Source organism: Lithobates pipiens, unplaced genomic scaffold, assembly GCF_037356315.1.
Source record: "Lithobates pipiens isolate NorthernLeopardFrog02 unplaced genomic scaffold, aLitPip1_a1.2 Scaffold_1, whole genome shotgun sequence".
NCBI classification, from domain to species: domain Eukaryota; kingdom Metazoa; phylum Chordata; class Amphibia; order Anura; family Ranidae; genus Lithobates; species Lithobates pipiens.
This window is the reverse complement of record NW_027507685.1, coordinates 69,329,200-69,356,841: the sequence shown is the minus strand read 5'-3', so window position 1 is coordinate 69,356,841 and position 27,642 is coordinate 69,329,200. Positions and strand designations below refer to the sequence as shown.

Genomic DNA, 27,642 nt, shown 5'->3' with positions numbered 1-27,642 from the left:
TCATCATTATCAAAGTCAGGTATGTCGTGTAGCCACTTGTTCCTAAGTTTTTCCAGAGTGGGGAGGGAGGTCAGCACCAAATGAGAGTAGAGGCGAGAGGTGGGCTTTTGTGCGCATCCAGACCTGAGGAGGTCCTCCAGGGTGGATTGGATGATCTGGATCGGGGGGTTGGAGAATTGGTGACTGAAGGCGTGGGAAAGTTGAAGGTATCTAAAAAAATAACTCTGAGGGGTGTTGAAATCAGAGATCAGTTTAGGAAATGGGGCCAGAGATTGATTGGAGATCACCTGGACCACCCTTTTAATGTTGAATTTGGTCCAAGCGTGTGGCTCAGGCAAATTGTAAAAATGCTCTAAGGTGGGGTTTAACCACAAGGGGGCAGCCGGGGAAATTGCATTTTTAGGATACTTCTCAAGTTGAAGTCCCACCCTCCAAGCACGAAGTGTAGTGCGCATGGAGGGGGTCTTCTTTTTTCTATTTTAAAAGAAATCCAATAAAATCAAATTTTGTCATAAATTTAAGCCAAAATGTATTCTGCTACATGTTTTTGGTAAAAAAAATTCCGTTAAGTGTATAATAATTGGTTTGTGTGATCACGGACATATGTACGCAAATGATCATGTACATATGTGTGCAGGTGATCACGTACATATGTGTGCACATAATCATTGGGACAAGTGATTTTAGTGGGACATATGTGGGGGACATGTTTTTATTAGGGACATGTGTTTTTATTTTTTGGGGACATGTATGTTTTGGGGACATGTGTGTTATGGGGACATATGTGGGGACTGTGTTTGTACTGTGTGGTGTGTTGTGTGGTGACACTAGACTGAAGATCAGTGAGTAAAAAGCTGTAAAAAACAGCTCATACTCACTGATCATCAGCCGGCTGCAGCAATCTGCTCTCCTCTCCTCAGCGATGACTTCTGTGTGAGGAGAGGAGGAGCCGATTGCCTAGCAACCGGCTGTTTGTTTACATCACATGACGGCCGTGATTGGACACGGCCGTCATGTGATCAGGAGGGCCAATCACAGAGCCCTCCTGCCGATCTGAGATGCGCCGTGTCGCCGCTGCGCGGGCGATCCCGCTCCTTCTGAAGGACGTTCCTGAACGTCCTATCAGAAGTAGACGGGTCCCACCCGGCCGTATATGTGCATTGGCCAGGTGGGAAGTGGTTAAAGACTTTTCCGGCATCGTAGATCTATTGCATCCCCCTTTAGCCAAGAAATGCATGGATTTGTTAAGTATGAGGGTGACTTTATATAAGGTCAATTTTCTTTCTTTTACAGGATTTTTATTATATGGGCCATCAGCAGTTGGTTTCGCAGAGGCTCATCACCCCAGGACACAGCCACATCCACCGGGGTCCCCCGGCCACCAAGCCGCAATCTTTTTCCTAAAGACACTTTAATGGTATGCTTGTTACATCCAGACCACTAGCACTGGTGAGGGTGCAGTGTAATAGGCTGCAAATACAGTTTTAGAGGGTTGTTTTAGTTTAGTTTAAAGCTTTTTCCATTCGGATATGAAGTAAACACTCAGGAATGCAGTTATGTACTTATAAATGAAAAGGTATTTTTCAATGCCACTCGTATAGGTACCTGTATTTGACGTGATCTTGGTCAGTTGTAATACCCTGAACAGCAGCACTGAGATGGAGGAGATAGGGGGCAGTACTTGGTGAAAATCAGATGTTCTGCATCCAATAGGTGCCAAAAAGAAACCTACAGAGAGATGATCTTATTAGTGTGCAGGGTTTTATCACCCCTCAATTGCAAATGTAAATGGGGCCTAACAATCTTTTTTTGTAAAAAGAACTGCATGATATATGGTATAATTTTGCTTTCATAACGTTTTCTTTTAAAGCTCCTCTGTTTCTTTTGATTCTTGTATTACAGGACCTCCATGTGTTCTTGTCAGAGAATGAACACTTCACAGAGTTTAACTCCACTGCAGCTCTCTTCTGGGAGCAACGGGACTTGGTGTACGGAGACTGGGGCAGTGGTGAGAATGGAGATGGCTGCTATGAGCAGTATTCAGAAATCAGTGTTCCAGAGGTGAGCTTCTTCTGGATTGTATAATGAGCTCTTCATCACTGGAATATCAGTGTTTTTGTAGATTAGGATCAGATCCAATGCAATAATACTCAGAGGAACCTCTTGAAAAGTCCCTGCATTGCATTTAAATGCTTTCTATATTAAACAAGCATCTCTTTGTTTATCCGTGTTACAGAAGAACTCTGGTAAGTTTCCATCTAAACCGAAAACCTTGGCTGTCTTGTTTAGGAGATCCGCTTATGTGCACATTTTGGTCCCTTCTGCCTTTTTTAAATGAATGTTGTAGTAAACCCTCACGTATACTCAGTGAAGTGACTGACCTCAGGTATTAGAGATGAACCAAATCCTTCTCCATAAGTTGTACCCATCTATCTGCAGTATTCTGTTCTCAGCATCCATTCAAAGTGCAGAATGTATACGTTTTTCTGAGAGCAAAAAAAAAAGAGGGACGGAGAGCTGAAGTTACACTCTGCAGAGCTCAGTGAGGAGAGCTCTGACACTTGGTTGGAAGAATGAGACCCACCCCCTTCACACAGGAACAGGGCTGAGGCTATCAATCAGCTGGAGGTTCCTCCCCTGTCCTAATTTTTCTCTTGATGTCAGAAAAACTTGCCAGAAGTGATTTATTCTGATAGCACAGGAACAAAGCGAAAAACAGGAAAGACACCCAGTTCTGTTAATTGTACACACTATAGAAGGATATGTTTTGTTCATATTTTGTCTGAGGTTTACAGCCACTGTAAGGCAAAATAACTAAGGTACACATGGCATGAGAAGAGTTATAAATGCTGCCATTCTGCGGAAAGTGCTAGTTGACTGGCTATCGTGCTGTCCTGCAGCTTTTATTAATTAGAATCGTGCAACAAGTATGGAGATCAAGAAAGTCTGAGTCAATCAGAAGCCCTTATCTGTGTACTTGTTCTGTGTCAGTGACTCCAAAGTATGGAAACGAGAGGGTCAGTAGGACAGACTGGCCAGTGGCATTATAGGGCTGTTAATGAGGTAGTATAGTTTGTTGAGTAGATGGTGACATAAAAATTCATACGGCACTACATGCTTAATATAATGAAATTCTGCTTCTTGGTCTGTCTTAGGGAGTACAGAATAATGGCTCCTATTATATTCATGTATATCTGACAAAGAGTGGCTTCCACCCAGACCCCAGCCGGAAGGCCCTATATCGGAGGCTGGCCACTGTCCATACATCTCGCAGTAAGTTTATTTTTCTCTTATTCTCTTTTCTTTCTTAGTTTGCATTTATTTTGTATTTCCTCTCAATTTTGATTATTTACCAAAAATGTATTAGTCTATGTACCAAATGCTTTGCTGGTATTTGGGAGGCGATAAGTAAGCTGTTAGAAAGCAGTCACTGTGTCTAATAAGTCTTCCAAATGATAGAGCTCAGAAAATTGAATAAAAAATGTATTATTGAACCCCATTCTAAATACTTAGGGGCCCTTTCACACCTATGCAATGCAGCAGCTTAGGTTTTTAACACAACGCATGCACACCTTAGAGGAACATTGAAAATTAACAACATCGCAATGTACTAAGGTAACATAACTGCATTGTAATGCACGACAACACACTACTATGCATTGCTGGGCACTACAGTAACAAAAAATGGTGCATGTTGTCTGATCTTTGGTCTGTTGTGTGTTGACGGGCCATTTTAAATGAAAAAGGTGGCATAATGCAACATACATTAATGGATTAGTTTGGTGCTAATGGGTCCTTAAACTGCTCCCCATCTCCTTGTTACCCCTTCCTGTTTTAAAAGGGGGAGGGCTGCTTGCTGTGGGGGCACTCGGCAGGAGGGAGGGGCCAGAAGCGCAGAAGAGGGACCCAAAAATAGGAGGATCTGGGCTGCTCTGTGCAAAACCACTGCACAGAGCAGGTAAGTATGACGTTGTTTTCTAATGGAAAAAACTTGACTTTAATATCACTTTAACATATTTGTATAGCGGTCAATACTGAGAGAGCTTGTTTGGTGGCCAGACCTGGCTGCCATCTACTTTTTTTTTCACAAACCTTTAGGCCTCTTGCACATGAGTGAAAAAATGCGTTTGCAGCATTAATTTTTCTTGTGGATCTCAACACTGCTGCATTGTCTGTGGGAACTTTGTAAAGATCTGTAATGCAGCATTACGCTAAGAGCTGTAAAAAAAAAAAAAAATGGTTTGTACTAACGTGAATGAATACGCAAGTATATGCAAGCGTATGAACTGAAATTGAAACACAAGCAGCTAGAAGAGGACGAAATACATTTTTTTTTTTTAACACATATGTTTTCTATTTATTCTTTTTTTCTTGCGTTTTTTTTTTTCTTCAGGATTTTTCTGCTGGTCTTTGCCAGCAAAATCTGCATATGAATATTGGTAATTTTATGTCTATGTGCAAGTGACTTTACTCTTTTGATTCTTCTCTTTTGGGTTTATTGCGCAGGGGCTGTGCAGAGGGCAGAGCCTGCATAATTGCCCTCCTGGGACCTACTGGCATCACATACGGCCATCTATTGAGATGAATTAGATGATGCGGCCATACACATTGACATCTGGTCCCAGAAGAGTGATTGCACTTACTCTGCACGTTGTATGGCTGTATAAAGCCTTACACTTTTTTTTTTTTTTTGTTTGTTTTTTTTTTCCTTTCTTTACCTCTTCCCTCCCTTCTATTTCACTCTTAATGTCTCGGTCTTATCTTCCCCTTGTAACCCACCTTATTTTTTGTTGCTGTTTCCTCATTACTTCATTCTAAACACTTGATTCTTTTGTAGTGCTTAATAAATACAAGCGCAAACGGTTCCTCAAGACCAAAAATCTTCTGACAGGGGAGACGGAGGTTGATCCAGAGATAATCAAGGTGTGATTCACAGATTCAGTCAGATTGCTGTCATTCTCATTATTGTTGTCCTCTGTACTTTTTAGAATTTGTAATGTCTATAACAATCTCTCTTTTTTATTTTTTAGAGGGCTGAAGATTTTGGACCAATTGAAATAATCTCTCACTGGCATCCAAATATAACAATTAACATTGTTGATGATCACACTCCATGGGTGCAAGGAAGTGTCCCTCCACCTCTAGACCAATGTAAGTAGGGGCCTGTGTTGAGATTACTTGTCTGTACATATCAGTATCCATGAAAATAACTGCAGGATTTTAATAATGATTTTTGCAGCATTTCTACTATTTTTGATTATTCATTATGGTCTCTGACCAAGACTAGCTGTTGAATTTCTTAAAGATGCATGCTAGTTAGTTTTGTTTCTGTGGAGAAACCGGAGCTCTGTGGGAAAAATAGAAAACACACATCAGGGGTGTGGAAATAAAAAAAAAAAAAACTACTTGTCCAAGGGACTAAATCGGGGTCCCAATCTACTTGTCCCTCATGAAAATCTACTTGTCCTGATAAAAAAAAGTCATCAAAACTGTATTTTAATCGGAGGTGCTTTCAGGAATAGAAGTAGGAACAAACGGGTGCCAGATTAAGTGCAACATTAAACAGGAAATAGTACAGTGGTTGGCTGTGAGAAGAGATGAGCTAGTATCTTGGGGCTTCATTAGGGTGTTTCAGTAGATTTTAAGATGCAGCTTACTTATGTATTAGTATAGCTTGATTAGCTTTGTGCTCTGTACAAACTTGAGAGAACTTGGGACACTTGTATGTTTTCAGACTTTTTGTATTTCCTGCAATCCTTAAATAAATTTAAAAAAAACTGGAAATGGTAGATAAAAACAAGCATTTTGGACAAACGTGTTCATCCCAAGGCTTCTCCGGATTGTCCTATTGATGTGGCTGCCTCACGTGCAGGCTGTGTTGGTCTGTGTATCCTGGATGGGAGCAGGAAGCTGCTGAATGCCTTGCATGTGTGTAACTTTTTTACAATTTAAAAACTTTTTGTTTTCATCACTTAGGGGATTTTGTCCCCTATGTGATGATTTTTTTGGTGACAGGTTTTCTTTGAGACCCAGGGTCTAAAAGACCCTGCATGTCTCCTCTTGCCTCCACTGAATGTAATGCAGATCGCATTGCATTACATGCATTCGCGGCCTCAATCACCGGGGATCCTGACAGCAGCGACCCTGAAGTGACGTCATACACGCTGCTTCCGGGGTCAGGAACTAGAGGGGGGAAAAGAGCAGATGTGTGTTGAGCTTTGGCAAAAATAAATGCCAAAAGCTCCTAAACTCAAGTTTAGGAGCTGCCGGTGTACATGAAGCCTTATGTCTTTAAAGAGGAAGTAAACCCTGATGGGTTTACTTCCTCTTTTTTTCCCTGCAAAGGTAAAGCATAATGGACTACTATGCATCGCATAGTAGCTCATTATGTGTCACTTACCTGACACAGGAGCCAGCGAAGTCGCCGCTGTCCCCTGTAGTCCGCCGCATCCATGTTGCTGGTGGCGTCTCGCAGCTCCGACGAATCACAGCGGCGCAGCCACGATGACGTCACTCCCGCGCATGCGCACGGGAGTCGCGTCTCGCAGCTCCGCCGCTGCCATACGGCGAAGCCGCGATGACGTCACTCCCGCGCATGCGCACGGGAGTCGACAAATTAGGCAAATCCATTCTTGGATTTGCCGCATTTAGTGCGCCTGCGCGCCGCTGTCTACGGCGCATGCGCCGTAGACAGCGGTGCCCATTTTCGGGCAAATATCTCCTAAACCATATAGGTTTAGGAGATATTGCTTGGACCTACAGGTAAGCCTTAATCTAGGCTTACCTATAGGTCCAAGTTGTTTGGAAGGGTTTACTTCCTCTTTAAGGAGGTGTAAGGAACCACAATGTACCAAAAAATCAAAGAAACAGTTCCAATGTAACCCAGTGTACCCCCTCCCTTCCCTCCCATATCCAAATATAACGTTTGCTCCCTCCCCCAGACCTACAGACCCTACCTAGGATAACCTCATGTTTACCCCCTTTCCCTTATTTAACCCCCACTCAGACACCCTGCAGTTGAGCCCAGAGATGGTAAGTATCTCTAGGTAGTACTGTATTGCATGTGAGTTTGGTCAAAAGGTAAGCACAGGAATCGTCCTCCTTTTGATAGTATACCATGGCGGATTATGTGTAGGGTGAGTAGGTGTCCAATATAACTTTGTCCATTGTGCTGAGGATCGGTTGCTTGCATGTAAAAGTTTGTGAGGAGATAATGACTGCTATTCATGGATAGGTTCAGTCCAAAGTACCACTTTGTAACTATGCTTTACGGCCCACTGGCAGTCCGGTTCAGCCTGCATTTGTTGGCTGCGTATTCCTGTGTATCCATATTTCAGCAGCTATGACCTAATCCTTCATGAGAGCGGATCTGTATTGTACCATGCGTGCATGTGGGATCTTACCGCACCGCTCCGGTCTTCATGAGCTGCTGTGCTTCCAGAGTTGTCAATCTCTCCTCTGCCGTCTGTGATGTGGCCAATCTCCCTCTCAATGTTCCTGCTATGTACTACTACAGCTGGCTAGTGTGCACTTCAGCTTGCAAAGTGGTCCAGACTTTGGGGCAATATAGGTCATCACTCATCATTCTTAGGGAGCCATTAGTCTGAATGATGTGTGAGTAGATAATATTGCAGTACTAGTCAATGTATCACTGGGGTTTACTAATGATGACAGTGCTGCGTGCTCTGTACTTTGATTCTTCGCTTTTCTACATAGAATTTTCTTCTAGGAAATCACATAGCCTAATTGTTACGAATCATGCTGCAAATAAAGCCGGTCATAGACCGTTCGAATTTCGGCCCATTCAGCAGGGACCGGCAAGATTTGAACCATGTACGGGCATGCTGATTGTACCCAAGTTGATTAACTTGGGTACAACCATCCTGTTAGATTTTTCATGCAATTATTGCCAGCCGGGAGAACGCAATAGCTTTGCGGGAGGGACTGTGTTGCTGGAGGAATAAATCAAATATTTTTTCTGTAACCCTTGGTTGCAGGAAAGAATCACACGGCTTAAGAAGCATTGGTTGCTGTACTGTTTAGGATAATCATGGAAGTGGAGGTTTTGCCATAGCAGCAAATTAGGTTAGAGGTTTTTATCTATGTGGTGTGGATTGACAGATTCAGGTCATGATAGATCTTGCTTAGTTACCATTATGTCATTGATAAATCTATCTTTTCCACATCAGATGTGAAGTTTGATGCCGTCAGTGGTGACTACTACCCTATTTTATACTTTAACGATTACTGGAATCTGCAGAAAGATTACAGCCAAGTAAACTCCAGCGTGACCTCACTACCATTACGGATTTCGTTCTGTCCCTTGTCCTTGTGGAGGTGGCAGCTCTATGCATCTCAGAACTCTCGTAGTCCATGGAACTTTCTGGGAGAAGACCTTTATGAGCAGTCTGATGAAGAGCAGGACTCTATTAAGGTGGGTGCAGTTGTCAGAGGACAGGTGGTAATATAAAATATGACTTCTTCAAGGTACAATTGGGTCCAGAGGAATGATCATTCACGTGGTCTCTTGGTACCTTTTTTTAAAGAGGATTTTGGTTATGGTGAAACTCTCTAGTTATGTTGAGCTACCTATCCTAAATACAGTGGGGAAAATAATTATTTGATCCTCTGCAGATATTATAAGTTTGCCCACTTACAAAAGTCAAAAACAGTTTTTCTTTAGATGTATTGAATCTTGGCCTGTCCCTGCTGAACTGGCCAATATTCTATTCAGCTATTACCTGCTTTAGACAGGGAACTGACAAAAGCTTTACAGTGATGAAGTTCACAGGCTACTGATAAGGAAGAAAGGAGAGAAAATCAGGGAGATATGAATCCTTGTAAGTTTAACTCTTTTGTGTCTCCCTGGTGGCAAAGTTTGTCCTGCCACCTCTCCCATTTTTCTTTTCTCCTTCCCTAATTTGTGTTCCTTCTGTACAGTCTGTGTCATTCCTGTTGCTTTTTTCCATCGGTAACAGTAAATCCTAACTACTTCCCACCCAGGCCAATTCTGAAATTTTCTCTCATGTAAAAATCATACTTTTTTTGGCATAAAACTACTCGGAACCCCCAAACATTATATATAAGATTTTAGAAAAGCCCTAGAGGGAAAAAAAGTGGGTGTTCCAATTTTCTATATTGGTATTTACGCAGTGATATTTCAACCGTAATTTTTTTGGCAAAAAATATGCTTTTTAGTGCAAAAATAACTAATTATATATATATATATATATATATATATATATATATATATATATATATATATATATATATATATATATATATATATATATATATATATATATATATTTTTACATTATTTTCTATAGCCCAATTTTTTAGTAAAATATAAAGGATATTACGCCAAGTAAATAGGTACCTATCAGCATGTCATGCTTTAAAATTGCTCGTGGAATGGCGCCAAACCATGGTAACTAAATAAAAACCTACATAGGCGACACTTTAACTCCATACTGGTAACCTGTAATCATTTTTAGAGGAGGTCTAGCGCTAAAATTTATCGCTCTTGCTGTAATGTTCATGACAATACCTCACGTGGTGCGAACACCACTTACATATGCATGTGTGACCTACGTATGCGTTTCCTTCTGCGTGTAAGGAAGGGGGTGGGATTTTTTTTTTTTTTTTTTTTTTTTTTTATATCACCTTTATTCCTATCACAAGAAATGTAAACATCCCTTGTGATAGAAATAAGGCACGACGGGTCCTTTTTATGGAGATGTCAGGGGTATATAAAGCCCCAGAGTTCTCTGCTACCCTGGAAAGCATAAGATTGAAAAATGATTGATCTCTACTTTCCAGCAAAAGCTGGAAGTGACGTCATGGCATCGCTTCCAGCCTCCTAAGACCATAGAGATGGCCGGGGACCATGCGCTCCACAGCAGACTTTATGGGCACATGGTGGCACCGACAGATTGGACGCACGGGAAAGCCTGGGGAGGTGGCAGAAGGGACCCATCCCATTAAAATGGCTTTTACATGACACAGAATCGCTGGCTGAAAAAAGATACTGAGATGATGCCTGTAGCTGCAGGCATCATCCCGGTACAACCACTGAAAATCCAGGACATCCTATGTGTGGGAAGTGGTTGAAGGTATCGGCAAATTGGCCTCTAGCGACTCTCTAAATTTAGGCACAATGCCGACAATAGAGAGCAACAGAACATGTGCAGAGCAGGGTTAGACTATGCACTACTGGATTTGAAACACTATAGGCACTTTATTTTACCTGTTTTACAAATTGCTTTTGTTTATCTTTCAAGGTGGCTCTTCTCGAGACAAACCCTTACCTCCTCGCTCTCACTATAACAGTCTCCATTGTACACAGCATCTTTGAGTTTTTGGCTTTTAAGAATGGTAAGATATATATTTTTTTTTTTTTTAACCTTTTTGAAATGTTGTGTAATGCAGGTTTGCAATTTTCATTTTATGTCATCACATCTTGTTTATCATTCTATAGATATCCAGTTTTGGAACAGTCGACAGTCTTTGGAGGGTCTGTCTGTTCGATCTGTCATCTTTGGAGTCTTTCAGTCTCTAGTTGTTCTGCTTTATATCTTGGACAATGAAACCAACTTTGTGGTGCAGGTCAGCGTCGGCATTGGTCTGCTTATTGATTTTTGGAAGATTACCAAAGTCATGGATGTCAAGGTAAGGGCTAATCATAGCTAAAGTAAATGCCCAGGAAGATCAAGATGGTCTTTTTTATGAGTTTCTGCATTCTTTATCAACTTCAAAAGGAGCTCCAGCCATTAATGTGTTTATTAAAAGTCAGGAACTGCAAAAACTGTCACTGACACCATGGCCGAATCTAGAGGGGGTTCTGATTTTAGTTGTGCCCCCAGGTGGGTCGCTTTATTGACCCCGCACTCTTGGCTAGAACAAAGGGAAGAGCAGCTTGGAGCCGTGAAGTTTGCAAAGAAGAAATGACAGAGGAGAGAACGGGGAAGTGTGGGCTGTGCTCGCCCCCTCCTGCCAGTGGAGCGATCCTCCATAAAACATGTGACACAGGATCACTCTTACATTGCAGTGTTCAGTGTTTGATTCATTCCCTGCTGCCAGGAGATAAGCGGTCATTGGAGATGATAGGGGAGGGGGTAATCAAACTGTGTACAGCCCGTTCCTGTGTCATTTGCTGTATGGAAGAGCATTCCACTGACAGCAGTGAGAGTGCACAGCATAACCCGCACCTCTACCTGGTTTCCCATCTGTAAGTTGGGGGGTAGGGGGAAGCTTACAGGCCGGGGGAGTAGTACACCATGAAAGGGGGGTGTGTAACAATCATTTGTTCTGAGATGATAGGTTTGTGCAGGAAGGGGGGTGGGGGCTATTTGTGCTGTAACAGGAAATGGAGGGGATATGTGCCAGAAGAAAGTGGGGGGGGGATTTGTGCTAAAAGGTGGGGTTGGGGCGATTTTGTGTGAGGAGGGGTGACTTTTATTTTTATTTTTTTGCTAGAAGGGGATTGGGTGCGATTTGTGCTAGGAGAAGGGGATTGGTGCGATTTGTACTAGAAGGGGATTGGTGCGATTTGTGCTAGGAGAAGGGGATTGGGGGAGATTTGTGTGAGGAGCAGCAGCAGTAGTACACTGCCAGAGAGGATATTTTTAAAAAGTAGCAGTTTGAATTGCATTGGCCCCTAAATGTAACTTTGTATTAAAAATCAGCTGTTGCTCCTCTGGTCCATTCAGTAGTAGCAGAAAGCTAAAGAAATCTTCCTTTTTATAGCCTTTTGTAAAGTGCCTAAAAGCATGAAGTAATATAGGCTTGGAGAAATTGACAGGGACTGTTTTGAGAGTTGACATCCTTGTTTTCTTAGTTGCACTTGCTTCTTACTCATTTTTGTCAACCAGTATTGAACTGTTCCACATTCTATTGACAGAACATATAGCATTCTGTGAATAGACAACAAGATAAGCAGATCTCCCTTTGTTCATTCACAAAATGCATTACATTCTGTGAACAGATTACAAGGTGTTCTGTTGTTAATGGACAAGCGGAAGAAAGTTGGCTAAACCGGATCCCTTTACTGTACTTGCAGCACCAAAATTACAGCGCTGTCTGTACTTTTCATCATAAAATAGTTTTTCCTTTTTAAGTGGGGTACACTTAATTTACACTTAAATTCAGTATTTAATTTTCGTATAATGTGTACGCAACTTTCGACATCCGATTCAGACTTTCCAAACCAGAAGTTCTGAAGGGACAAACTCCAAAATGTTTCTTGTATGTGAACAGACTAAACTTTTTTCGTTTTTAAGTACTGTTTTTTTTTTTCATACGAGAAAAATAAGAGCTGAAAAAAACTGCACATGATCAGAAACCGTAAACAAAAAAAGCGGACCAATTTTTTCCTGATTTTCTTATAGCGTGTACCCACCTTTAGTGCCGGTTTACAGTAGTGCGATGCCAGACATAGCATGTAATTCGCAGCGCCACTACTGTTCACATTACGTGCGATGTCAGCCATACAGATAGTATGGCTGATATTGCACCTCCTTCGGTCCAAACGCGCACAGGACCCTTTTTTCTGTTTGAACCAGAATCGGATCGCATTTGTGTTTACACACATGTGATCCGATTCATGTCCGAAATGTAAGTTTGCAGTGCGATATGTGAGCTGAAATGGGGGTGTCGTTAACATATGACACTCCCCAGCAGTTCGCATATGGCAGTGTGAACTGCTGTGTGTGGCAGGTGCGATTCGCAGGGTTCTGGCATCGCATTAGTGTGAACTGGCACTCGCACAGCAATCTAGTTTCCATCTGGCCTTATTACTTCTGAGTAACAGACCCCCTATTTCCCCAGTGCAAGTAACCTTTTAATTGCATTCACTGCAACTGCCCCCCCCCCCCCACTAGAGCACTCCGATCAGCCCTCTCTGCCAATGGCTGAGAACGCTGATTGGGAGCCAATCGGCTTTTGGCTTTCCAGAATGCACGTCCGAAGGAAGCTGGCCATAAGGTTGGCTTCTGTTGGACCGGTTGCCATGCACATGGCCTGAATGTTGGGCTGTTTGTTTTGTTTTGAATCGGCCTCTGTGTACTAGGCTTTAATCATGAAAGATTTGCCTGATTATCCAATGTCTATGGGTGTTGAAATATCGTGCAGGGAAGTAGGGAGAGGATTATAGCAGCTTTCAACCTTAACCACTTAAGGACTGGAAGATTTTCCCCCTTGATGACCAGGCAACTTTTGTGATACGGCACTGCGCCACTTTAACTGACAATTGCGTGGTCGTGTGACGCTGTACCCAGACAAAATTGATGCTTTTTTTCCCCCACAAATAGAGCTTTCTGTTGGTGGTATTTGATCGACTGCGTTTTTTATTTTTTTTTATTTTTTTTTTTTTTTTGTGCTATAAACAACAATTTTGGGGAAAACTATTTTTTACTTTTTGCTATAATAGCTAAAAGAAAAATAAAAAAATAAAAAGCAATTTCTTCATCAGTGTAGGCCAATATGTATTCGTCTACATATTTTTGGTAAAAGGAAAAAAAAAATCGCAATAAGCATATATTGGTTTGTACAAAAGTTAGTGTCTACAAAATAGGGGATAGATTTATGGCATTGTTGTTTATTTATTTTTTACTAGTAATGGCGGCAACCAGTGATTTTTAGGGGGACTGTGACATTGTGGTGGACGGATCAGACACCTAACTGACATTTTTATGGGAACCAGTGACATTATTACAGTAATCGGTGCTAAAAATATGCACTGTTATTGTGCTAATGAGACTGGCAAGGAAGGGGTTAAATGTGTTCCCTCAGTGTGTTTACTAGAGCTGCCATGACGAGTCAACGCAATCGATTACGTAGACTACAAAAATACGTTGACGTGCTTGCAGGGTGTCAATGCGTCACACTGCTCTGTGTCTCCAGCTCTCCTCCGTACCGCTGTCCCCCTCCGTGCATCTGCCCCCCTCTCTCTTCTCTGCGTCCCCCTCTGTGCATCTGTCCCCCTCTCTCTTCTCCCCCTCCGTGCTGCCGCCCCCCCTCGGTATCTCAGGATGGAGAGCGGAGGTAGGAGCAGGTAAACCCGGCTGCTTCGTTTTCAGAATGGACAGAGTCAGTGACCACTGACTCTGTCCATTCACATAACTGAAACATTGTAACCGCCTGTGATTATGATGTCTCAGTTAATGAATGGGGAGAAGCTGCTGTCTTCTCTCCATTCATTATCAGTGCAGCAGAGGCTGCAGAGAAAGGGACTGGGGAATCTCTGTCCCCAGTCCCTTTCCCTGTCTCAAATGGGAGATGTCAGAGGTCTGTTAAGACCCCTGATATCTCACCATAGCCCACCCTCAACAGGGCTGATAAAAAAAATTGCAATAAATAATAAAAAAAAAACAAAAAAAAAAAAAAACACACTGACACTGTCCCCACACCCCCCCCTAAAAATCCCCCTTCTATTCTTTTATCTTACTTTTTTTATGTACTTATTTTTTGTAAAGTTAAGATTAAAGAATATAAGTACATACTTATATATAATATACACAGGCAGATCCCCATTCTGTCACTGCGAGGAATGATCATGGGTGCCCGATGGACATCGATTCCGCCCCACCCGCTGATTGGCACCCACAAATCGCAGTGTACGAGCCAACGTTCAATGCAGGCGATTCGTGGGAAGAGGCCACATTGCCGCAGTACAACTGCTACGGCTGGTCCTTAAGTAGTTTAAAGCAGAACTACACTGTATCTGAGCACCACAATCCAAAAACACAATTTTAATTCATTTTTAATATTCCCTCCTGAAGACTCCTGTGATGTATGACATCATTTGCCTAGACCTTGAAACCAGGAAGTAACTAAAGAAATGTAAAAAAAAAACAGTTTAGAATAAGTAAATATAATATACCATATTTATCAGTTTATAACGCGCACCCCAAGTTTAGGAGGGAAGTTTAAGGAAAAAAACTTAAGTTTAAAGGCCCATCAATGCAGCCTCATCAGTGTCCATTTGCAGCCTTGCCCAGTGCCATTTGCGGCATTATTGTTTAGTAGAAACCGTTTAAAATTACCGTCGCCGAGATAAACAGAGCCTCTGTACTCGACTCCTCTCGGCTCGTCTCGCAGTCCCGCCCCTTGGCCCAGCTCCTATGATGGACTTAACACAGGTCTAATGGCGGAACTTCGAGCCAAGCTTAGCCGAGTACACTCGGCTCGGTCTTTTTCAGCAGCGCTCACTCCTCGTTCCCTCAGAGATTGAGAGAGTGAAGTTCTGCTTTAACATTTCTGAGAGTTTGGCTACAACACTTTGCAGGACAATGACTGTGACCCGAAAATACAAAATTTAGGTTACCTTCATGTAGAGAAGTAAAGTCCAGCTATATACCTCTGTGAGTGCAGGCAGGGGATGGGGAGCTCGTCCAAGCTGAGCAATTTCAAATGAAAAAGAACCATAAGCCACAAATTGTGGAGCAAACCCATCTGCATGATGTGAGATGACGGGCAGCCTCAGCCCGGATTTCTGCCATGCCATGCCCCCAACATGTTTTGCCCTGTCCCTTGGACTTAATCATGGGGGATAATGACTGCTGAAAATTAGCACTTGATTTAAGCCCAAATTCTGTAGGTCATGTTGCAAAGCTCTGTGCAAACTCTTAGTGCTATATAAAGCCTGTATAATAATAATGAGGTGACGTTGACCTATATTGTATTGCATTTTTAAAGATGCAAGCTGCTGGTAATATACTTAACATCTGACGTTTTGTGTAAAAGGAAATGAAGCCTAGAGAAACTTTGTTACAAATGAAAGCTTTAATTATGAAATATATTTGATTTTGTGTTCTTTAGTTTGAACATGTACCCCACTTTGTTTCTCACAGCTGGACAGAGAACAGAAGGTGTTTGGAATCTTCCCCAAGTTGATAATAAAGGACAAGTCCACATATGTACAATCCTCTACAAAAATATATGACGATGTAAGTGTGTTTTTCCTTTTTAAAGAGCTTTGGGATTGTCTATTGGGATGACAGTATTTTCTGGTACAATAGTTTTTATTGAAGTAAGCACAACAACAAAACAGCCAATCACCCACGCAGGGGTACAGCACATCAAACATATAAAGAAATGGGCAAAAATTTGATCAGCCAAATTTTTTGAGAAGGGATAACCGTATTTAAACAGACCCTCCAGTCAGAAGTCTTTACAGTCATGACATTTTTTCAACCCTGGGGGTTGAACGGAAAAAAAACACTGTCGGCTGTGGTCCGAGCTGCTGTACTAACCACGCAAGGTTAGTTCAGCATTCTCCCCTGCTGAGCTATTGTGTTCTGACAGGCGGATGGCTCCCTACCAGAGCACTTCGATCAGTGCTCTCTGCCATTGGCCACTCCTTTGTTGCCTTTCTGGTATGTTTTTGAGTCATTGTCATGCTGGAAAACCCATCTTCAGGGTTCTGGCTGAGGGAAGAAGGTTCTCATCCAAGATTTTACAATACATGAAAATCTTGGATGAGACCCTTCTTCCCTCAGCCAGAACACTGAAGATGGGTCATGGATGGGTCTTTCATCATGACAATGACACAAAACATACCACCAAGGCAACAAAGGAATGGCTCAAGAAGATGCCCATTAAGGTCACTGAGTGGCCTAGACAGTCTCCAGACCCTAATCTTATAGAAAACTTATGGAGGGAGCTGAAACTTAGAGTTGCCAAGCGGCAGCCAAGAAACCTTAGTGTTATTAAACCCAGTAATATGAAAATAGTTCCTCTGCCCCCCCCCCACCACCACCACCACAATGCCCACAGCTTATAAATCATCTTTTTACATTAAAATACTGCCCCTGTATAACGTTTTTGCTGATCTGTATACCATGGTCACATGATAAACTGAAGTTTGTCCAGTGCTAAGTTTTCGGGTAGGAGGAGATTACCACTAGAGCACGCCCACATGTCATGTGATGTCAGTATTGTGACCTGAACAGTTCAACTGAAACGGGAAATGTTCTCTCCAGCAATAGAGACTAAACTGAGCATGTGCAGGACTGCTACCCTCACTGTATTATATGGCCTTGCCAAGATGGACAGTGCAGGAGGGAAGGATCTGTCCATATAGTGTCAGAGCCTTTTTACACAATGCAGAGGATTAACCCCTTAAGTTCCACAGTGAGTATAACAAGCATGGTTTACTGCATATACAGAATTATTTTACGGTTGTGGGTTTAAGGATTTAGATAAGATCTGTAAAGTGGATCAAAATCCCTCCTTAGATGTGTGCAAACCTGGTCACTAACTACAAGAAATATCTTACCACTGTGCTTGCCAACAGGGGGCTTCTCCACCATGTACTAAGTCATGTTTTACTTGGAGATGAAATACTTATTTTACTCGCTGAACTGCAACTCAATGTAAAACATTTGTATCATGTGTTTTTTGTTTGTTTTTTTTTTTGTGTTTTTTTTTTTTTTTCTTTTTTGGTTGATGTTCTGTCTCTATCATTTATAATACAGCTATGGTAAAATGATAGACCCTTCATTTCTTTGTAAGTGGGCAAACTTACAAAATCTGCAAGGGATCAAATAACTATTTTCCCCTCTGTAAATGCATTGATTTAATGTTCTTTAAGCCCCCTTGGAATTTTCTTTGATTTGGGGGCATGGTTGCACATGAAAGGAATAAAAGCTGTGATCTGCACTGGATGACTGTCTCGTTGACTACAGAGGTAAACTGGTATTGTGAATAACTGAGACTGAATTAGTAAGCATACCAATTATAGTCTATGCCTAGTGATCATCAGTCTCTGAGCTTAGAACATGATGGACTTTAATACCCCAAATGTAATCACGTTATTTGTTGTTTGTCCAGATGGCATTCCGATACCTGTCCTGGCTCCTCTACCCACTGCTGGGATGCTATGCAGTATACAGTCTGCTGTACATAGAGCACAAGGGATGGTATTCCTGGGTACTCGGTATGCTTTATGGCTTCCTCCTCACGTTCGGTAAGCTGAAATTGCATAATTGTGATCTAGTCTGTGGCCATATTGCTATTTTTATTACATTTATTAGGCTGGCAACCCACTTAAATCCCAGCTACAGCCTAAAGAACAAAAATATATATATATTGCCCTATGCTAAAAAACAAAACTGCAGCTCTCATTTTGTAACTCGCCTGTCTCTGGCACTGTCTTTTGCAATCCAGCACAGTCCAGTTCTGAACTGAATGGTTGTGATATTAAGGGAAATTCTTGCACTTGGCTCGATATAAATGTATGCTGGACTGTTACAATATATGTAACGCAGACACTGGGCCAATACCAAATCTAACAAAAATTGGTGCGCTGTCTGATCAGATCGATCCTAAATTGCATTAATCTGTGAAAAACATGCAAATTAAGGAATATGTAAACCACTGAAGCAAAATTTTGTGCAAAAAAGCAATAGGACATATCAAGCAGTAAATTGAAAGTGTACAGATAAATTCAGTTGCTATCAATAGTTGAAAAAGGTGATAGAGTTTCTTATTTAAAAAGTCCTTATATACGTAATAGTGATAAAGGTGATCAGTGCTGAAAAAGTTCCTCTAGTATTACCAGTATTGATCCTGAATTACAGGGATCAAAAGAGCATGAAATCCATCTCCAGATGAGAAGCTCCCATACAAAACCAAATTGACATGATGCATCCTTGGTAGACTGCAATGGACTATTTGTGAACCAGCCCTTATATCATCATAAGTTCGCTCTCCATGTGATCACATATGGGGGATAAGCACGAAAAAAAAACTCATAGGTTTCCTTTTATGAAACTGAGATCAGCTGCGATCCCAAGTCTCACAGCTGATCTCAGGTCATTACCAGTTTATGAAACTGAGGTGTATATATATATATATATATATATATATATATATATATATATCTCATATATAGGTGTGTATGTGTATATATATATATATATATATATATATATATATATATATATATATATATATATATATATATATATATATATATATATATATATATATATATATATATATATATAAAAAAAATTTTAATTTATAAATATTCATTTGTATACTTTATTAAAATTATTAATGATTATAAATGTATTTTACATGAATGGTGTATAGCTGCATTACATATGTGGATTACATTAATTTACTATACACCATTCACATTTAAATAGGCACATGTATGATCTTTAAATATTGATAAAAACAATGTTTTTTTAATAGGTTAATGTATATTGTGTAGGGGGAATTTAACTTTATTATTTTATTAATATGTTGAGGAATAATGTGTGGTGATTAGTGTTCAACTTTTGCATTTTAAATCTCCTCAGACTGTAATCCCGCTACATCACGTGAGATTACAGTGAGAGGAGCCGTTCGCAGGAGTTCCCGGCGTTTGTAGATTGCTTCTCATGTTGAGTTGAGAAGCAATCTACAATCTACAGACCATCATAAACAGGCACTCAGGGGAGAGCGATCTCTGAGAATGCCTGAGAACTGAATTGCGGTATTTTACCGCAGTTTCATAAAAGGACACCATAGTGCAATAAAGCCAGATTTACTTTTATCAAAAACGAGAGTTGCACTTACAATTAGGCAGTATAAGAAAAGGCATCAAAAGTAAAACACTCTAGCTGCAGTGTCTCCTGTCCTGCTGGGACGCGATGACATTGTACAACTCTTCCCAACGCGTTTCCCCAAAAAATTGTGTTGTCCTGGGATATTTGGGCAAACGTGTGGGGCGGATCGTGTGTGATGTCATCGGGCAGGACGGGAGACACCGCAGCTAGCGTGTTTAACGGTTAATGCCTTTTTTATATACTGCCTAATTGTAAGTGCAACTCTCATTTTTAATAAAAGTAAATCGGGCTTTACTGCACTAGCTTTTTCCCTGCTTCTCTCTCGTATGTGATCCCATGGAGAGCAATCTTTATGATATAAGGGCCGGGTTTTCAAATAGTTCATTGCAGTCTACAAAGGATGCATATTGTCATGATTTGGTTGTGTATGGGAGCTTCTCACCTGGAGATGAATTTTATGCTCTTGATCCCTGTAATTCGGGATCATACTGTTTGGTAAGTGGCCATCTTTTTTTTGAAGAGGCACTTTAGCACTTGTTAGAGGAACTTTTTTCAGCATTGAGCATCTTTATCACCATTACTCATATAAGGACTTTTTAAATGAGACTTTTTATCTTTTTTGATTATTTATATCAACTGAATCTATTTGTACACTTTTAATTCACTTACTGCTTGATTTGCACTATTGCTTTTTTGCACAATGTTTTGCTTCTGCGCTGAATGGTACTCGGCATTATTCAACCCTTTTCCTGGGAGGGCAGGGTATCGGACCTACCCCCTGGTGGACATCATCAAGCTGCCCAGGACTCACAGGAGAATGTTGCAAAGAGTGGTACAATTTTACTATAGAGCAGCCTGGTATTAGGCTTATACTTCAGTATGATGATTCCAGGTCTAAAGATCCTTACCTCTGACATTAATAAACCAGGCGTTAAAGGGGTTGTAAACCCTTGTGTTTTTTTTCACCTTAATGCATCCTATGCCTTCACCTGAGCCTGTTCATTCCCTCTGTAGATAAGCCTATCATAGTGGCCATCTGGTATGCCTGCATCTCTTAAGGTGGTGGAATCACACTGTCTTTTATCCCATGAAGATTTGTCACAGGGTGTTGCAACCTTGTCATCAAGCTGATTTAAACTGTCACAGATTTTTTGTTTATCGTGTTTGTGCACGTTTATTTTGAGCATTTAGCACCATAGACTTGGGGTCTGGAGGGACCATCCACATTATGAATATTTTGGTGTGATGCACATTCATATGTGTTTTATTCATTTTGTAGCATCTTTTTGTTTGAATAATTTTAGTTTTTACATCACAATTTTTCACGTTATTTTGGTGTTCACATCACAATTTTTTGTTTTACTATAGCGCAGCTCCCTTTGTTCCATTGTGCTACATATGAACAGCAAAGAAAAATCCCTGAATCTTTTCCAGAAACATGCCACACTAAACCACAAGGTGCTGCAGCACTATGTAGTTTGGTGCAGATGCACTAGGGGTGCCAATAACAATTAATAGTACTGCTGCGCGTCTGCTGAAGGACAGCACACTTCTGTGCTGTCCTTCAGCAGACCTAAACTCGCCACATAAACTAAAAGTGTAAACTCTCCACATAAACTAAACAGGAAGGCTATGTCAACATAGCCTTCCTGTTTAGTTTATGTGGTGAGTTTACACTTTTTTAATTGTACAGAGTTTGAATCAGCACAGGGTTAAATGGAATGGTCATAAAGTAACTAGAGATTGCTTGTATATGTTTGTTACAGGAGGTTGTTTTCTTGGAACAGTAATATAATTTTTTAATCTATTAGTAGATAAGTTCAGTTTTTTTGATTATAGACATAACTATCTGACCACTTCTCAGCCCCCCTGCATCACCTCCAACTAGCTGACAATCATCACTCAGAGCATCAATTATTTTTTATTTTTTTTATTGGCACCACCTCCTCCTTCTGTAATCCTCCCCTCCCGCAACATCCTGGGACATGTCACATGCCCCAGGAGGCTGCACAAGCTTGCATATGCTCTGTGGGGAACCAGCTGTGGTTCCTCAGGAAGGCTCAGCAGACTCTATATCCAAGATGGCAGCAACAGTCACATATTGGTAAGTAGCACCGGTTGCAGGAAGATGACGGTGGTCTCCAGGCAGTGGTTAGTACGTTGTACCTGATTTCTAAAAGTCAACAGCTACAGTATGTTTATGGCACCACAGCACATTAATGTACAAAATATGCATGTTATCCCAATACAAAAGTGTAATTCTGCAATAATAATTTAAGATCTAAGGTATAATGTGTGTTCATAGCTAGGCATCGAGAGTTGCTTACTTTTAGCTCAGGTACTACCTTCATATATAAAGCCATTTGTTCAAGTTGCTAAAGCCCCGTACACACTGGCTGAATATCGGGCCATATCGGCCAGTTCAATAGAAACTGGCCAACATTCGGTCCTTCCGTTGAGGGGGCATGACCGGAAAAGGGATCTGATCAGTGTGCTCAGCCAATGGCTGAGAGTGCTGACCGGTTTGTTCTGGCGGAGGGGGGGGGGCATCCCCCTCTCAGAACACAATGGCTCAGCAGAAAGATCTCTGTACTAACATTAGATTCTTCCTGAGCTCTTCAGTTTTTTTTCTTTGTTTAGCCCGCTGGGTTTAAAAAAAAAAAAAAAAACTGATCGTGTGTACTAGGCATTAGTCTTGAAGATAAAAAATTCTCTACCTAGAGGAGACGGTTGAATGACTTATTATTTATCTGTATTACAGGGTTTATCACAATGACTCCACAGTTGTTTATTAACTACAAGTTGAAGTCTGTAGCCCACCTCCCATGGAGGATGTTAACCTACAAAGCTCTGAACACCTTCATTGATGATCTCTTTGCGTTTGTCATCAAGATGCCCATGATGTACAGGATTGGGTGTCTGAGAGATGGTAAGGTTCCTTTTTGAAGTATTTACAGGCTTGCACAAAAAAATGTAATCTTTTGTTCTATATTTGTAGCACATATAGGATTCAATATTGAGCTTTTGGTTTTTATTCAGTCAATTCAAAAGCCAATTCAACTTTTTTATTATTTTTTGTCTTTTCTGTAAAGTAGACAGACTATATAAAACTAATCAATTTATATATATATATATATATATATATATATATTATATTATATTATATTTCCTTTGCTTAGTGCTGCGCAATGGTGTATATATAGATAGATAGATATGTAGGCATGTTTAAAGTATTTGTGAAAGCAAAACTTTTTTAATTTTTGATAGTGAAGAGGGATTAGAACATCTGTCAATTTTTATTGCGTTGCTGAGATTCGCCCTTTCTATTTGTGCTTTTTAACCATTACCAGTGAAGTGTATATATATATATTTTTGTTGTCCCCAGAAAAGTAATAGAAGGGAAATCTTCCAATGGAGATATTTGTTTTTGTGACATAGGGGGAGGGGGATCAGGTCAAAGGATTGCCTTAATTTGCAGGGATTTCCTCTCGCTTCCTGTTTTGGCTATTAGATAGAAGTGAAGGCAAATCTTCCCAATAGGACACAGATAGCAGGAAAGAAGTGACTGATTATAACCCTCCCTTGCTAAACTTGAAGAAAAACAGTTTTGCCTATAGTTCTTTCAGGCAATTCCCTGTTTGTCTGTATCATCTCCTTTTTAGTAACATGGAAGATTTGCTCCTTTTAGGTCTTTTGCTTTGTATCAAGCCAGGGAGCAGCAGTTGGCTTTCGCCACACTGTCACCTGTTGGGCACATACGGTATTGCGCTGTGATCATATACATAGATCTATCGCTGTATGGTGCAATTTCAGTGTACTGAGAACTGTAAAGAGGAAGACAAGGGTGCTGCCATTGTATATAGCGTGGCTATGGGAAGTGGGTTCCTCTGTGTTTGGGGTCCCAATGAGCTAAGGGATTCCACTGGATATGCAGATCCCTCTTTGAAATAATTTTTTGGCTGCTTTTAATCTTTGTTTTAATTATCTTCACTACAGATGTGGTTTTCTTCATCTATTTGTACCAACGCTGGATTTATAGAGTGGATCCCACACGAATGAATGAGTTTGGGACCAGTGGCGAGACACCTGCTCCTCTACCAGCCCAGGATGGGCCAGCAATCCTTCCCCCCTCCCCTGAAGACACATCTCAACCCAAACCAGCAGAAGAGAAAAAGAAAGACTGATTTATTTCTCCCATCCCCCCCCCCCCCCCATCCTTACATGAACTGTTCATCCCCCTCAGCGGGGGGTAAATCGGCTGCTGTTTTATATATAAACCCCTCCTGTCCCCAACCCTCTTTGTTGAGACGTTGTTTCCCCGTCATTCTGTATATGGGACTGGTGAAGTTTGTCTTTCTCTGCCCGCCCTCTTGCTTTCAGTCATCCTCTCTATCTTTCCGCCTGTTTCCCTCTTCTCTCGTTTCCTTTTCCTCTCTCTGGCCCAACTCCCTCTGCTTCTCCCTCTTGCACTGCTGTCTCCTCTCTTATATAATTTCGTTGTGACGTGTCTCTTTTCCTGCCCTCTCGGTCATGACTCCTCCATGGGGTCAATGTGTAAATTGAGTTTAATAATTATGGCCGCTCTTTCATTTTTTTTTTTTTCCGTTTGTGCGGCACTTGGGAGCTTGCAAGCATGTTTGCGTTGCACCAAGGGATACACCACTTGCTCTCAAGTCTCACACACACACACACCCCTATAAACTGACTGCACACTTTCTCAAATATGTGTTATTAGGCACTTGAAACACATCTGTTGCCTTTGGGGGGAAAAAAAACAACATCCATCAATCTCTGCGAGATAAATACTTTTCTTTGTGGAGAGTCTATCTATCATCTGGATATATATATATATATATATATATATATATATATATATTCCAGAAGATGGACACAAAAAAGTGTGTATATTTTTTATTTTGTGGAGTCTATTATCCGAACTCATGGATGGGCCTACATTGACATTCTACTCAGACTCTCTCCTATCTTTCCCTGCCTGACATCACTTAATTTATTCACTGCACTAACAAAATAAAAGAAGAATGTCTGTCGTATAGGAGGGATTTAAAAATGTGTACAATATGCCCAAATGTGGGGCCAACCTACTGTCAAAAGTAGTATCTTATCAAATTTTATTTTTTCTTTTTTTTGACCAGTGTAAAAAAAAAAAAGTCATATCTTGGATCAAACTGATTGATGAATGAATTATTTACAATGTGATAGGTCCTCTGTACTTGCAATGTGCTTGCTTTTGAGGCATAGATGTGTTTGCACTGTTTCATTCATATGTATAACTCAGTAGAGACAGCAGTAAATGGACCAGTCAGTCGCGCTGACCTTTTTCCAGTGTCTGACCAGAGCCTGTGTGTTAGTTTTCATGGCTGATCGTTGGCCATCTTGAAAAAAAAAACTTGGAAGACAACACACCTTTCCCATTGTAAAATGCACTGTGTATGTTTTTGAATCTTCTTTTTTTTTTTTTTTTTGTACGGAGGTAAAATATATGTTGGACACGGAGCATGAGGGTTGTTTACCAACATTGGAAAATTATGTAATTTCTTAAAAGAATATAGTGACCAACCAGAATCTCATCATTCTTGTCTGTGAACAGTGTGGGTGAATAATCCTCATTTGGGCTTATCTTCTACTGTAAATGGCAGCAATATCCAGTATCCCTTGGCAGCCAAGTAGAAATGAACAGTTGGCAACATCTGTTGGATAGATCAAGGGTACATGGCATTCAAATGTTAACATTTGGCATTAAAACGCATCCAGAGAATATGGCCTGTTTATCCAGTGCCTTGTTTCTCATCCCAGCTTTGCTTGCGTACTCTAGGCCCCCCATTTTGCAGAATCCTGATCGTAAATTGGTGTTCTGAAATGCCCTCTTCTTAAACGTAGGGTTACACAGGCTGGTAAGTTGCACAGGAAACATAGGAGAGGCCTGTATCTTAATGTAGAATTCCAGTCAAATACGATACTTAAAGCTACTCCCACCTCCATTCTAAAGCTGGCCATAGATGGATCGAATCGGGGACCGGATGAGATTTGATCCAGCTATGGGCAGGCTGGTTGTACTGAAGTTGATCCATCAATCGACTTCAGTACAACCATTCTGTCATATTTTTTTTCATTTGTGATCACTGAAAGCGGCTATAGCCGCCAGCAGTGATGATTGTGTTTTGCTGGCAGAAGAGGCTTCCTTCTGCTGGCAGAACACAATAGCGCTGCGGGAGGGATTCCCCCATCAACACTGACTGCGTTGATGGGGGAATCAAGTAATTTTCTTTCCTTCCACCACAGCTGGAAGGAAAGGAAACTGTGTTATTTAGTGTTATTTATAGTTTGCTTAAATGAAGCCTGTACTAGCTACCCTCTAAAGGAAGGATGTCTATACCTACTAATTTTAAGGGTGCTCCAGTCTGATCACATGATCTCTTCAGTGAAGAAGAAAGATCAATGACAAAGGTTGCAAAGCCTGGGGGGAGGGGGGGGGGGTGACTTGACATCACCCATGGGGCCTTGGCTGTCTCTTCTCTACACTGAAGCCAGTGCTGGGAGCAGATCATGTGACGGGACGGGGGGGGGGGGGGGGGTGACGTCACATCGCCCATAGGCCCAGTATGGGGCCTCGGCTGTCTCTTCTCTACACTGAAGCCAGTGCTGGGAGCTGATCATGTGATGGGACTGGACATCCCTAAGAGGTTAGTTAGAATAGGTTTAGAATGGGGATGGGAGCAGGTTTACATATAGTTAGTATTTGACTGGAATGTTACTATGCAAGAACACACTCCCCAGAACTGCCTTTGCAAGCCACTGCATCTTAAAAAATATATATATATATATATATAATAATTACCCACACCCCATTCTAAGGACTTGTTTACACTTGCAGCATGAAAAGTCTCCTCTGAAAAGTGCTCTAAATGCTTTTCAGAGGACAGGTGCTGAGGAGACTATATGTCGGGGGTAGAATTCCTGCCATAAAGCCAAGCATTCTGGTGGCTGCCTTTGCAGCTTAGAGGAAATACACTGCATCTGAGCACCACAAACCCAAAATTTTTGTTTAATTCATTCTCAAAGTAAGCTCATTTCTTCATGTCTTCTGGCTGAAACCATCTTGAGTAAGGGCTGGAGATTCATGTAGCATTCATCTGCCCTTAGCTCAGGCATCCAGTCAAGGAGTTTGTGCTTAGCTGAGAACCCCTGAAGACTCGGCCTAGGCCTGGAAACCATGAGGTAACTAAGCAAATGTAAAAATAAAAAAAAGTTTAAAATGCTTAAATATGATATACTTTCCTATCCATCTACTAATGATGGGAGCATGAGGATTGAAAATATGGATTAACCGCTTCTGGACCCCCCCGTCATTTTACGTTGCTACTTTGAAGAGGAATAGCGTATTTATGGCAGCAGCTAGCTGCCATAACCCCGGTATCCTCTTCAGCGTGTAGTCCGCTTCAAGATAAGTTGCCTATGCGGCGGATTCACCGCTAGATCACTTATCGACGGCAGGAGAGGGCCCCTGACGCTCTCTGGTACCCTCCGCCGCTTACTGGAGCCATCAGTATCGGCAAAGGCGATTGTGTCCTGTCAAAAGTGCACTTGTAAGACTGCTGTGCAAATAGGGTGTGACAGTATTTCAATGACCGCCATTTTATTCTCTAGGGTGTTAGAACCCCCAAACATTATAGATGTTTTTTCTAAGTAATTTTCTAGCAAAAAGCTGTTTTTAACCCATAAACGCCAAATCTCAGAGGCTTGGTCCTTAAGTGGTTAAGAGAGAAGTTCCGCTTTCAAGGGGAGCAGTTGTAAACTGCAAGTGTAAACAGCCCTAAGGGGGAGGCTAACTACTCAGGCTGCAGTAAGAAACTGAAGTCCTGTCCAATGACACCAGGAGTACCTCTTGATCTGACTGCAAGGCATCATGATGTGCAATTTGTTATACTCATATCAATATAAGTTGATGCATTTTTTTTGTCTCTAGTGTGACAATATTTCCTTTTGTAGCTTTAGCAGTGTACTGGATGATAATTGTTGCCTGTGGTTGCTTTTTCATGAACAATGATTTCTGATTGGTTGCAGT

The 27,642-nt window shown here is 41.2% G+C and overlaps 1 protein-coding gene across 1 annotated transcript in view; it reads left to right on the top strand.

Moving 5' to 3' along the window:
- The window catches only part of CLPTM1 (CLPTM1 regulator of GABA type A receptor forward trafficking), a 60,952-nt gene that overhangs the window by 33,060 nt on the left and 250 nt on the right, over positions 1 to 27,642 (top strand). The window contains exons 3-14 of the mRNA XM_077455748.1: positions 1,294 to 1,417; positions 1,903 to 2,061; positions 3,156 to 3,273; positions 4,838 to 4,923; positions 5,031 to 5,151; positions 8,190 to 8,434; positions 10,284 to 10,377; positions 10,481 to 10,671; positions 15,852 to 15,947; positions 17,833 to 17,968; positions 22,321 to 22,488; positions 23,556 to 27,642. The exon at positions 23,556 to 27,642 is cut by the window's right edge and continues 250 nt beyond it. Of these exons, the coding sequence (XP_077311874.1) occupies positions 1,294 to 1,417; positions 1,903 to 2,061; positions 3,156 to 3,273; positions 4,838 to 4,923; positions 5,031 to 5,151; positions 8,190 to 8,434; positions 10,284 to 10,377; positions 10,481 to 10,671; positions 15,852 to 15,947; positions 17,833 to 17,968; positions 22,321 to 22,488; positions 23,556 to 23,743 (1,726 nt within the window). The 3' untranslated portion in view covers positions 23,744 to 27,642. The remainder of the gene's footprint in view (positions 1 to 1,293; positions 1,418 to 1,902; positions 2,062 to 3,155; positions 3,274 to 4,837; positions 4,924 to 5,030; positions 5,152 to 8,189; positions 8,435 to 10,283; positions 10,378 to 10,480; positions 10,672 to 15,851; positions 15,948 to 17,832; positions 17,969 to 22,320; positions 22,489 to 23,555) is intronic.